Source organism: Nestor notabilis, unplaced genomic scaffold (genome assembly GCF_000696875.1).
Source record: "Nestor notabilis isolate BGI_N333 unplaced genomic scaffold, ASM69687v1 scaffold13961, whole genome shotgun sequence".
Lineage (NCBI taxonomy): Eukaryota > Metazoa > Chordata > Aves > Psittaciformes > Psittacidae > Nestor > Nestor notabilis.
The window spans coordinates 100,788-112,042 of NW_009914321.1; the positions used below are offsets into that span (position 1 = coordinate 100,788).

The following is an 11,255-nucleotide window of genomic DNA, read 5'->3' on the forward strand; positions in this document are numbered from 1 at the left end:
AGGTTGTGAGCACCCAAGGCCATAAGGCTCTTGAAAATCTCATCTGAAAGGTGTGGTGGTTTGTTAAGGACATCCATCCCACCCGACTACTTTTTATATCACCCTCTTCTTCAGTGTGATTTCAGCGCCTTCTTAAGGGTCTTTTTAATTCAATCCCTATTGGGATTTTATTTATTTATACAGCATTCTTCCTGAATTTTGGTGACATGTGACTTTCTCTAGTCTGTAATTTCTAAAATTATGGAAATCAGTATTTCCTAGTGGAAATCATGCCTCCACCTTATTTTTCCCCTCTCTTGAATGACTTGAGTATGCGCAATAAGGTTAATGGCACTGCAGTCATTTTCCCTATTTGTAGAAGCCAAAAGCTTTCAAGTAAGTTTTCATTTTAATTCCACAAAAGGTTAAATATGAAGGGTTGCATTGTGACCCTGCAAAATATACCAAAGCAAAAAGGTGTCTGTGCCTACAGCAGTTGGTATCGTATCTTCAAAAAATACATTTTCCAGATTTAAACATATCCTTTCATATGGAGCATTGCTAGACCTTATGTAATAGAGACAGAATAAAAGCCCATGTGATGATAACAGAATAATGAGAGATTTTCCAGAGATTGAAACTTCAGTATAGACAAATTGAAAAAAAAAACAAACAAAACAAAACCTTTCAGAAATTATTTAAATTGACTTTAGAAACCTGCAGAAATAAAGCAATAAGCAATTATATATAAAAATATAATATATTGTAACAGACATTTCAAACGCAGCATGAAATTAGTGGTTTTTATAGACATCTGACTCCTTTTTAATGAGCTGTACTTAGTTAAATTTCTTTTTTATACTGTAGCAGTCCTACCCTTGGAATGTTTTCCTAGCTAACTTTCAAGTTTTTTATTCACCTAATAAAACTCTTTGATTTTTTTTTCCCCTACTGCAAAAATTTTTGTAACTAATGGCCTCGCAAAGAAGCCCCAACCTTTTAGTTAGAGGTTTTTCATCACCCCGTTGCATTTTATTTGTTGTCAAGACATTATTCTCAACTTCAATCAGATGATACCGAGATGCAAAACTTTGCATATGCCTAAATCCCAACTCTTACTTGGTGTCTTTTTGTCATGTTCTTAAGATACTTTGAAGAGCTTTATTATGGCAGGATATCCTGGTTCTGTGTAAGACCTGATCACCATCCATTTATCCAGATGATTAAGTTACTTGAGTTTTGCAATGAATTCATTTCACTAACAGGCAGAAATCAGCCATGGGCTTTGCCACCTGAGCACTGTACTGTGGTACTCCTAGTTATCTCCACACTGCTACACAGGAGAATGCATCACATACAACAGAGACCTGGGGACAACAGCGTGCGTGGTGATGCCTCCTGTGCTATCCCTCAGAGCTGGAATCCACCTCCTCCTTCCCTTTTGTGTTCCTCCTCAATATTCACCCTTTTTTCCCTCTAGCTATGTAAAATATTCACTGAATGTATTTCTAATTCAAACCTCTAAATGATACAAAACATACACATGGAAATTCTGGTTTTATACTGTCAGGCAGTTCACCTGCTTCTGTATCACTGTTTTTTGTTACACTGTGCAAACTGCTGGCATCTTCAGGCATTTTGACTCTTCCATAATTTTTATAGAGCTTCTTGAACTAGATATAGAAACTATTCTTATGCATTAACCAGGTCACTTCTGCAAACTCAAGTCACAAGTATCTTTTAAACACACACAAAAATAACATCTGAGATGAGAATTGTGATTTCCCCAATAGGAAATACAAGAGAATGTCTATGTGACTTGCTGCCTTGAAAATACATTGGTAATGAAGTAACAATCTCTGCATGAAGACACATACTAAATATTGAAAAATCCCTCCGAATCACATCATCTTAGGTGAGAAACTGAAGATCAGTGAAGCCAAAGCCTTCTCCATCCCCCATTTCACTTTGGCAACTTCCCACCTGCTTCACTGGAGAAACAGTGCCTGTCGTGTTCCAAATACATGCTTCCTCCTGCCAGGCTGTTCTCAAAACAGGGAATCTTACACTGAAGAGTAGAAAAGGCTTTCATGCAACCAGGCTCATGATGGAGCCCATGGCCTTGAGCATGCCATCTGCTATGGTGAAGACACGACATATAGCACTAATAGGTTGCTTTTTAACATCTTTACTTTTGCCTTGAGGTCTAGTCACTGTCTTTTAACAGAGCCAGCACCAGGCATAAGAAGAGCTTTGGAGGTAGATTTTTTTTTACTCCAATCGATTGGTATAATTTTAATGTCTCTGGAAGACACAGAGGCCTGTAATAATGACCAACAAATCTGAGGCTACCAGTCCACCTCCTAAGACCAAGGCATTCAGCATTACTTGGCTTTGATACATGTCCTTTCACTGCATCTAGGAAATCAAATCAACCTGTTATTATCTATTTTGGGTTTCTCACCTGAACAAATTAGGGGCAATGTCAGGCAAGCACAACCTCTGAAGACTCTGGCTGCTTGTCTTATTGTCAATATTGGACAGCCTCATATCTACCCCTTCTCTATACTGCTCAATGTACTCACATGTGTGATGCCTGCCCATGTGCTTCACAGGTGCACGTGTGCCTCATATGCGCCTACACCGTAACTCCAACATTTTCCATGTGCAATTCTCCACATTTTCCCTATTGCCATTAAATGGCTCATCCTCTAAAGTGGGCTCCACTATTATCACAGTGTGAGAAAGGAAGAAAAAAGTCCAGCTTGAAAGCCAAATCAATGGCAGATCTTTTTAACCATGGGCATAAACCATGTGATGGGACTCGTCCCAGCCTCTGCCGGGGCTGCTGCCCAGTCACCCGTCACTGCTCCTCTTCACTGGTGCAGATGTGCGGAAAATACAGAGTGGTGCCAGAGGACAGCACCAAATTAATTGTGCTCCAGAGCAGCTACTCTTGTCATCAAAACTAAGCGTGTCAAAGACCCCTCATTTAGTGTAATGGCACTCTCCTACCAGAAAAGGCATTTAAACATGGTACCCTTAATACCATCAGACATAGCTGACTTCTGATAGGGGCTGATTGGAGTTCTCACTTGAAAACCAACTAAATGGGTAGGATATCTGATGTCAAAAGGTGGATTTTAGATGCCTGCGGTGGGCAAAGACCTCTTGTCTGGGCAAATCCCTCCTGCCACTGCCTCAGCTCTTCGAGGAACCATCTGCTTTTATGGTACTGCTCTCTGATGACCTGCCTTTTCTTGCCATCCTGCACTTACCAGTTACCATCTTCATCATGAGGTCTCCCTAGTTTTGTAAAGGAATTGTAATGGATTCTTAAAGTGGTCGCTGTAACACACAGGCATTAATGTCATGTCCATAAGCCACCCGTGGTGGCGTGCCAGGTATTTAGAAATCAGATGTGCCTGCTTTGATTCCACACATTCCTCAGAGTTGTAGAGAAAGCAAAACTACAACAGTGCCCAGGGCAGGACCCTGGGAACTCTGTAGAGTAGACAGCAAATTCTGAGGCAAAGTGAAAGCAAAATTAAACAGCATTATGAATTGGAAGGGCATGAAAAACCTCCTATGGCTATCAGTTCCCTTACTTTGAGAATGGGGCAAAACATGATGAAAATGTCATCTGGAGAAAACATACTGGTTTTATAGACAGAGAAAACCAGAAAGAGAATTATAACTCTAACATATTATAGCTCACTCAAAACTGGAATTATTCTACCAAGAAAATATTTAGGTAAAGGCATCAGTCCTGAGGGGATGAAGATCATTCCTAAGAACGGCAGCTGAAGGCACTGACTGGATGCATTGCCCAAGCAGCAGAGAAGCCATCTGCTGAGGTTCTGCAGAAAGCCTCTACCCTCAAAGCCACCGAGGACAGCAGAAACTCTTGCAGACAGATAGAAGCAGAAAATGAAACAATTACTGTCTATTTGGCTTGAATATGAAAAATACACAGAACACAGACAATCTAGAGAGAACTTAAAGAGTGCATATGGGACCTGTTAGTGTTTGTAGGAAAAATGAAAGAACCGGAAGAACGGTCATGAACTGACACTGAACAGATCTTAAAATACAGGTGGCAAACAGCCGTTTCATTGCAGGCTCCTACTAAAGCAGACAGTGAGTTGCAATTCAAGTGTGATACCTATACGGGAGGAACAGAGGGTTCAAACAGAAAACACAGCTCCTACTGCTCGTGTGGTTTTAGTATGGGAAACAGCCTCAAACCTCTAACAGTTATTAGTCCTATGGCAAAGGCTGTAGAAATGGCAGGAGACCAAAGTTACAGCAACATGCAGGCAATTGAAGAAAGTTTGACACCACTTTACGATGGCAAAAAAGGGACTTTCTGACCCTCCAGGTGAGTATTCGCAGGTGAATAGTATAGAATCTCTAAATTGTTTGATTTGGAGGAAATAAGTGAAGTATTATTTTACTCCCTTTCTTCGTAAGTGGAAGAAATAGGGCTGAAAATGGAGTTACAGAGTCATTTTGCAACAGGATTATCACAGACTACTTAAAAAGGTGAATTTGAGGAAAACCTCAAGACTTTTAAAGACCTTTACTGTAGAACTGCTGATTTCCCTGGGTGGTAATAGTGAGAAAATAACTTAAAATGACAAGTAATACATGCTACTTCTAGCAGCCATGTGGTGATAGGGTCACGCTGCACTCAGTGGAAAACGGCTTGGAGACATTTGGCAGCACTGACAAAGCATGAAGTGTCTCCAGGCTACACAATATTATAACTCCAACCCAAGACAGAAATAAACTAACCTCCTGTACAAGGCAGTGGAGGTATTTCAGGATGGCAGTAAAAGGCAGGAAAGCAGAAACTTTGCTTCAGAGGAGAGTGATCCCTATATGTTGTGAGAGCACAAAAAGTCCCTGTGGAGCCTGTGATTTGGAAACTGTCCTACTGCTGCTAAAGCCAGAAGAGAGATTACACACCCCATCTCGTGGACCAGTCTTTTCACTAACGTGCTCAGAGATGCTGTTACTACTCCGTCACACAAAGGAGACTCTCTTTGCCCTGAACACTGGTAAATATGGGCTCCTACTAAGCTGGCAGGCAAGCTCAGCAGTCTCTGTTGAAGAATATCATACCATGCTGCTTTATTCTTAATGCAGGGCTGACTTCAAGTCTGTTTTTATTTAAACCCAAGATGACTAAGTGTTTACTAAAGCCAGCTGTTGTTCACAAGATAGCTTGGTAATTTTATGATGGTCCTTTACTAATAAATCAAACGCACAGAGAGGAAGGTAATGACAAGCTAACATATGTATGCTATCTCATAAAACAAACAAAATATTAACAACTTAATAATATCACCAGCGTGATTCCAGACATGCTTGTGCTGCCTTTCCTAAGCCCACATGCTAGACAAGCTTCTACCAAGTCCACTCAACATCACCAAGAGTCTGCCTAAACAAAAATGAATCAGTGAAGGAATTACAAATGGAGCTGCTGTTGGAAAAAGCAGAGACTCTGCTCGCCCCTCTCCTCTTTGGGTCCTTGTAAGTAGGCTGCCTTTGTTTCCATCATATTCCACTTCCAGACCCTTTGTAGCTCTGAACTCTCCACTGGGCACTGCATCTCTGCCATCCTGGCTCCCCTCTGGCCTGCCAGGAGCATGGCCTCCTCCTCTGACCTGCTTCTTCCACTACACCCACTGGCTCACATAAACTCACCGGCAAATCCTGCACAGTCCCCTCCTTTCTCTTATGCTGAGTTTCTAGCAGGAAGAGACTTGCACCTACTTGAACCTACTCAGGCCTCCGAGAGCTGCCAGTTCATTAGCATTCCAGGTCTGATTCAGTTTATATTTATAAATAGTTTAGATGAACATGTAATTTCATTGAGACAGATAGAGCTCTACCGCAAACTGCAGTGACCGCAGCATTACAGAGATGACCTGTGGGTCTCATTATGATGGGGATTTTACAGAAGATGTTTTCATTTATGTTTTGAAAAGTAAAAGAAGCCCTAAACTTATATGCTTACAATGGGTAATCTTTCTAATCAAAGTAATGGTACAAAATAAGAAAACTTCCCTTTATTGAAACTAGTCTAATCTGATGTTCAAGAAGGGCGTGTAAATACCAGTTTTGTTGTCATCGCCTTTGGCAGGGCAGCAGCTTTCACCTTCAGTTAATGATGCTCTGGAAATAAGGCTGCACATTTTATATGTTTACATAGTAGCAGATCAGCCAGCTCAGCTGACAGAGCTTTACAAGATGCTTCTCTACTGCTACTAGGCTCTGACTTCTATTTTTATAGTTGTCTACAATGTCTCAAACGTTTCTGGTCTACCTGGGAAGTGGACTGCCTAAGAGTAACCAAGCTGAAAAGCACCTGGTTTGATGACCTGATCAGTCTGAGTAATATCTGGTGCTTCTTTTTTCAAGAAATGCCATTTCCAATAATACCTTCGCATGATGTTTTTGCTGATCAAGAACTTTAGAAAAACAAACTCAAGAACTGTTCTTTAAATGAATTAAAGCCTGTTTGTGACTTCTTTCAGGGTGGGGGGAAGTAAAGCAATGTGGAAAAAAAATATGAAAGACAACATTTTTGGCTCATTGTAGGTTAATTAAATATAAACATACTTTGTCAGAAGAAATCCCTTAAATTTCAAATGTTATTGGGCTTCTTTACCAAACTAAGAAAAGTCAAACTAGCTTACAAGAGCCTATTAAAATCAATGGAGCCTTTCAAGAGGCTCTTGTGGACTTTAATCTGACCTGTAAAGAACACGATGAAACTCCTGTTACGGTGACACAGGCATTTTTTCCCCTGAGGAAGTTTACACAAGCTGAAGCTCCAATTACGGTAACCCTACCTCAGATCCTAGTTTAGAAGTCCTCCCCTCCCCACCAGTGTTCACAGAAATACCAGATCGGAACAGCACACTTAAGATGTTCTTTGAAATAAACAACATAAGTATGTACATGCCCTGACCCAAGATGGATTTTTACTAGCTTCACAATGTTCTAGACCCTACTGCAAATAACATGCTGCAACTCGATTCTCACAGATAATTATAAATCCAGAGAGGATTATAGTAAAATGTGTGGCCAGAACCCCAGCCTGAAGTGTGTGTCAATCTTTGTTACCCATGTCAGTGACACGTAGTTACGTTTGACAAGTGTAAAGAAAAAAATAGAAAAAAACCAAAAGTATTTATCACTCAGCAGATTTTCTGTATCTTTTCCACTGAAACTTCCTCAGTTTTTTCCAATACTTTTCATTTTTAGAGGTTATTGATTGCTCTCTCTTACATGTTAGTGAAACAAAAAGCTAAGCACATAGCAGAACATACCTGTAGCTTGCAACAATTCCTGACAAGATGAAACACAAACCTGGGCTCACCTTTTCACTTTTCTTCTTGAGCAGGGCATCAACTGTTGTCTCCGAGAATACGTGCATCCTAAAAGCATATCCAGCTCCTTTTGTATAATCACCTGCCTTGCAAAGTTTACGTTTTTGAACATGGTGTTTTACACTTGAATTATGAATTATTAATGTTTTAACCTTCTCCACCAGAGGCCCTACGAGCTTCTGTAACCCAGAAACACTTTGTTCCAGTCCATCTAGTCTTTTAACCTGCTGCTGTGCATTCCTGTTCATATCAGAAAGAGATTTTTTCATTTTAAGGCAAAGCCTCTTCATGTCATTACTTCTCAGACTTTTGTTTCTTTCCATCCTTGATCCAGGTTCAGTTGTTTCCGCCTTTACAATCTCAATGTCTTTTTCAATGCAACAGATTTCTTGGGAAACGCTGTTAAGCTTCTTAAGAACATTGTCTTGCAGAGTCAACAGCTTATCTATTTTCTGTTCAAGGGAGGCAAACTTCAGATCCATGATGTTTAAACCTTCAGATGTGCTGACATTACTGCTTGCAACATGAAGAAGCTGGGGGGGGGTCCATTCCATTATCAGGCCCTTGGTTTTGCAAAGCATTTGGATCGAATATTTTGGCCAAGTTGTTGACCATAGACATAGAAGAGCTCTGCCTGCTGGATGTGCTCATTTTGCTGGGTTGGGTAGGGGAAGGAAATACTCTGATGATCAGCTGCTTGAGGACAATATCAGTTGCAAAGGCTTCACATCCAGACTGCTCAGATATACAGCCAAGTTTGGCAACTCCAGCTAAACTGATTTATAAACTACTCTCATATATTTGACTAAAACAGAGGAAAACGACACCCAAATTATTTAGGAAGAAAAATGCCTTTGATCTTTTTTTTTTTTTTTCCCTTAACATATGTATCACTATATAATTTTGAATATATATATGCCAGTTTCCAAATGAAGTGAATATAGAGATGCACATCCTGAATGCACTCAGTTCAGTGACATCAGCCCTAGCAGGGACTGAACTATTTGCACTCCAATGGAATCTGATAGCAAAAAGGCTACACGATACATGAGACATCTTTAAGGGTAGAAACGCTTTGGCAGTGGTGGTGTTGCTTTTCAAAAGTAGTATGAGTGTGTAATGTGATCCCTGCTCTGAAGAGAATAAGGGTCTTTACAAGGACCTTAAATGCGACTGCTTGAAATTACTATGTCTTAAGGTGAACTTTTCAGGTGAAAACCTTTGTTGCTGTAAAAGCCTCTTATGTCAGGAAAGAAGTCAATAGAGTTGTTAAAAAACAAATACAGTAAAGAAAGTAAAAGAAGGAGAGACTGGAATGAAGATATTTGAAAAACCCAGAGTCCCTTTCTCTACCGTATATTTCAGTGACCACACAGCTAGCTCTTCATACCCAAGCAATTCTCTTCATAGCATATATCTTAATTTACTTCTGTATTTTTTGAGACTGTACTGATTTGCCACAAATGAAGAAGCTCTATGTTTTACTATTATCTGGTCATACAAATTCACAAATACAAAGTTTTATAGAGAGACTCAGTTCTTGGGTTTGTTTGCCTGCCAGTAAACATCTCAAAACCAGTGATTAGTACTCATCACTCAAACAGTTTGTTTAGGCTTTGCTTTTGCAAAAGGCCTTCATTTCTCTCAAAAAGACAAAATTGAACAAAGAAATGTCATGACTGGGAACAGGATTCTCCCAGTGTAAGTCTGAATTGTTGAACATTTTTCATGTTGGTTAGAAAAATAAAAACAGAATTAAAGAAAGAATAAACTTCTCAAGTCAACTATACTCTACAAATGAACAAAAAGCAAATTGGTATGGATCATCTGGATGGAGAAATACAAAGAAAAGGTTGCCTTAGACAAATGACTGTCATAGATTGACCACACATAGGTCAGCCTGCACTTGTGCTGTACCTCTTAGAGAAATCAACATGTAGTCAGCCAGCTGGTTGGAAAACAGCCAGACAACTACTCTACTCAAAGGATCAAGAGCTTCTTTTGTGATCCCAGTGTATTACTTCTTTTGCCAAGTCCAGTTTCTCCATCCTTTAAATGGGGAGATGAAGCTTTACTTAACTAAGTAAAGCACATAGTGAGTTCTGAATATCTAACACACTAAATAGCTTTTCAAAATTTCATCTGTTCACTAAATGAAGACTATGAAAGGTCTTCTCTTTATTTTTGGGTTCCAAAGATGTTTTTTAGAGTCAGTCACATCTGAAGTTCTCAAAAGTTTCCAAAAGCATTCTCCCACAGTCATTTATGGCTCAACACGTGGTCAGTGTTGATAAGCTAATTCAGGAGCTTGTTCTCCAGTTACCACAGTGTCGTGGTTCAAACCCAGCCGGCAACTTGGAACCACTCAGCCGCTCGCTCACTCCCCCCCTTTTCCTTCCTCCCCCCGCTCCCGGAGGGATGGGGAGGAGAATCGAAGGAATGTAACTCCCACGAGTTGAGATAACAGCACTCCAGTAACTAAGGTATAATACAAACCACTACTGCTACCAATAATAATGATAAGAGGAATAACAAGGGAAAAGGACACAACCGCTCACCACCCGCCGACCGATACCCAGCCCGACCCGAGCAGCGATCTGGGCCTTCCGGGTGACTCCCCCCAGTTTCTATACTGGGCATGACGTGCTGTGGTGTGGAATAGCCCTTTGGCCAGTTTGGGTCAGGTGTCCTGTCTCTGCTTCCTCCCGGCTTCCCCTCCTCCCTGGCAGAGCATGAGACTGAGAAAGTCCTTGGTCAGAGTAAACATCACTGAGCAACAACTAAAACCATCGGTGTTATCAGCGTTGTTCCCAGACTGAAAGTCAAAAACACAGCACTGCACCAGCTACTAAGAAGGAGAAAAAATGACTGCTGTAGCTGAACCCAGGACACACAGGTTAATAAAGGAAAAAAGTTCCTAGGTACATTTGTCACCTTCTGAGAGCAGCGTGTTACTCTGAGTGAAAGGTGAACTATGTCCACGCATGACCATAAAACATAGACTGAAATCTCTTCTTTACATAACAGACATTACCAAGAGGTGACCACCATATGTTATTGTGCACAGCATATTCACTGAGTGGATTGAAGGTTAAATGATTTTTAAATAGGAAACAGGATAGGGAGGGGAAAAGGTAAAAAACTGGGATCCCTAAAGGATCCCTATTTCATGGGTAGAATAATGTACAAGACAGCAGTTAAAAAAGAGAATACCAAAGCAAAGATCATCACATCGGTTCTAGCAGAGAGCAGTTATGTTTGAACCCCTTTGCCCCTGTCCCTCACACGCCTTATCCAAAAAGAGGTTAGTCAGACCTTGCCACCCATCCAGCTAGGATTCTTGATCTGGGGGTTTTCATAGGTGAAACCTGTCAGCCACAAGGATCCTCTCCAAAAGGAACACTATTTTGAAAAAATAAAAAAGGGAGAGGATGGGACAGGACATACAGATAGCAATGGTAAAATCATGTGTTATATTAGTGAACAGTCACATATGTTAAACATTTAGATCTCCCCTAACAGTTGCCCAGGGAAACATTATGTGAAATACCTCAAACCAATACTATAAACACTAATAAAAATTTAAAGCTTTGTGAGTTAAGATCCTATTATCGAGTATCATCTGTAAAGTCCTACTGATTTAGTATTATGCCACAACACACAAAAATGCCAGACATGTTTAAAACGTAGAAAGCAAACTATAAAAATGCTTCATTAAAAACTCATCACTATGTATTAGTAGTTCTGTCTGAAGATGAAGTCAACTGGAAGAAAGAACTGCTGTTTAAAGGCTACAAAAGAAGAATAAATGAAAGAAAGCTAACATCAGCTTTCTGTCTGGGCTCAGAAAACTCTTGCCAGTAACTGCTTCAC

General features: G+C 40.3%; 1 protein-coding gene across 1 annotated transcript in view; it reads right to left on the minus strand.

The window, feature by feature from the left end:
• LOC104412795 (myosin light chain kinase 2, skeletal/cardiac muscle-like) overlaps positions 1–8,033 on the minus strand; it is a 24,902-nt gene extending 16,869 nt beyond the window's left edge. Inside the window, 2 exon segments of the mRNA XM_010023610.1 lie at positions 7,373–7,924; positions 7,926–8,033. Of these exon segments, the coding sequence (XP_010021912.1) occupies positions 7,373–7,924; positions 7,926–8,033 (660 nt within the window).
• Positions 8,034–11,255: the final 3,222 nt, after the last annotated feature.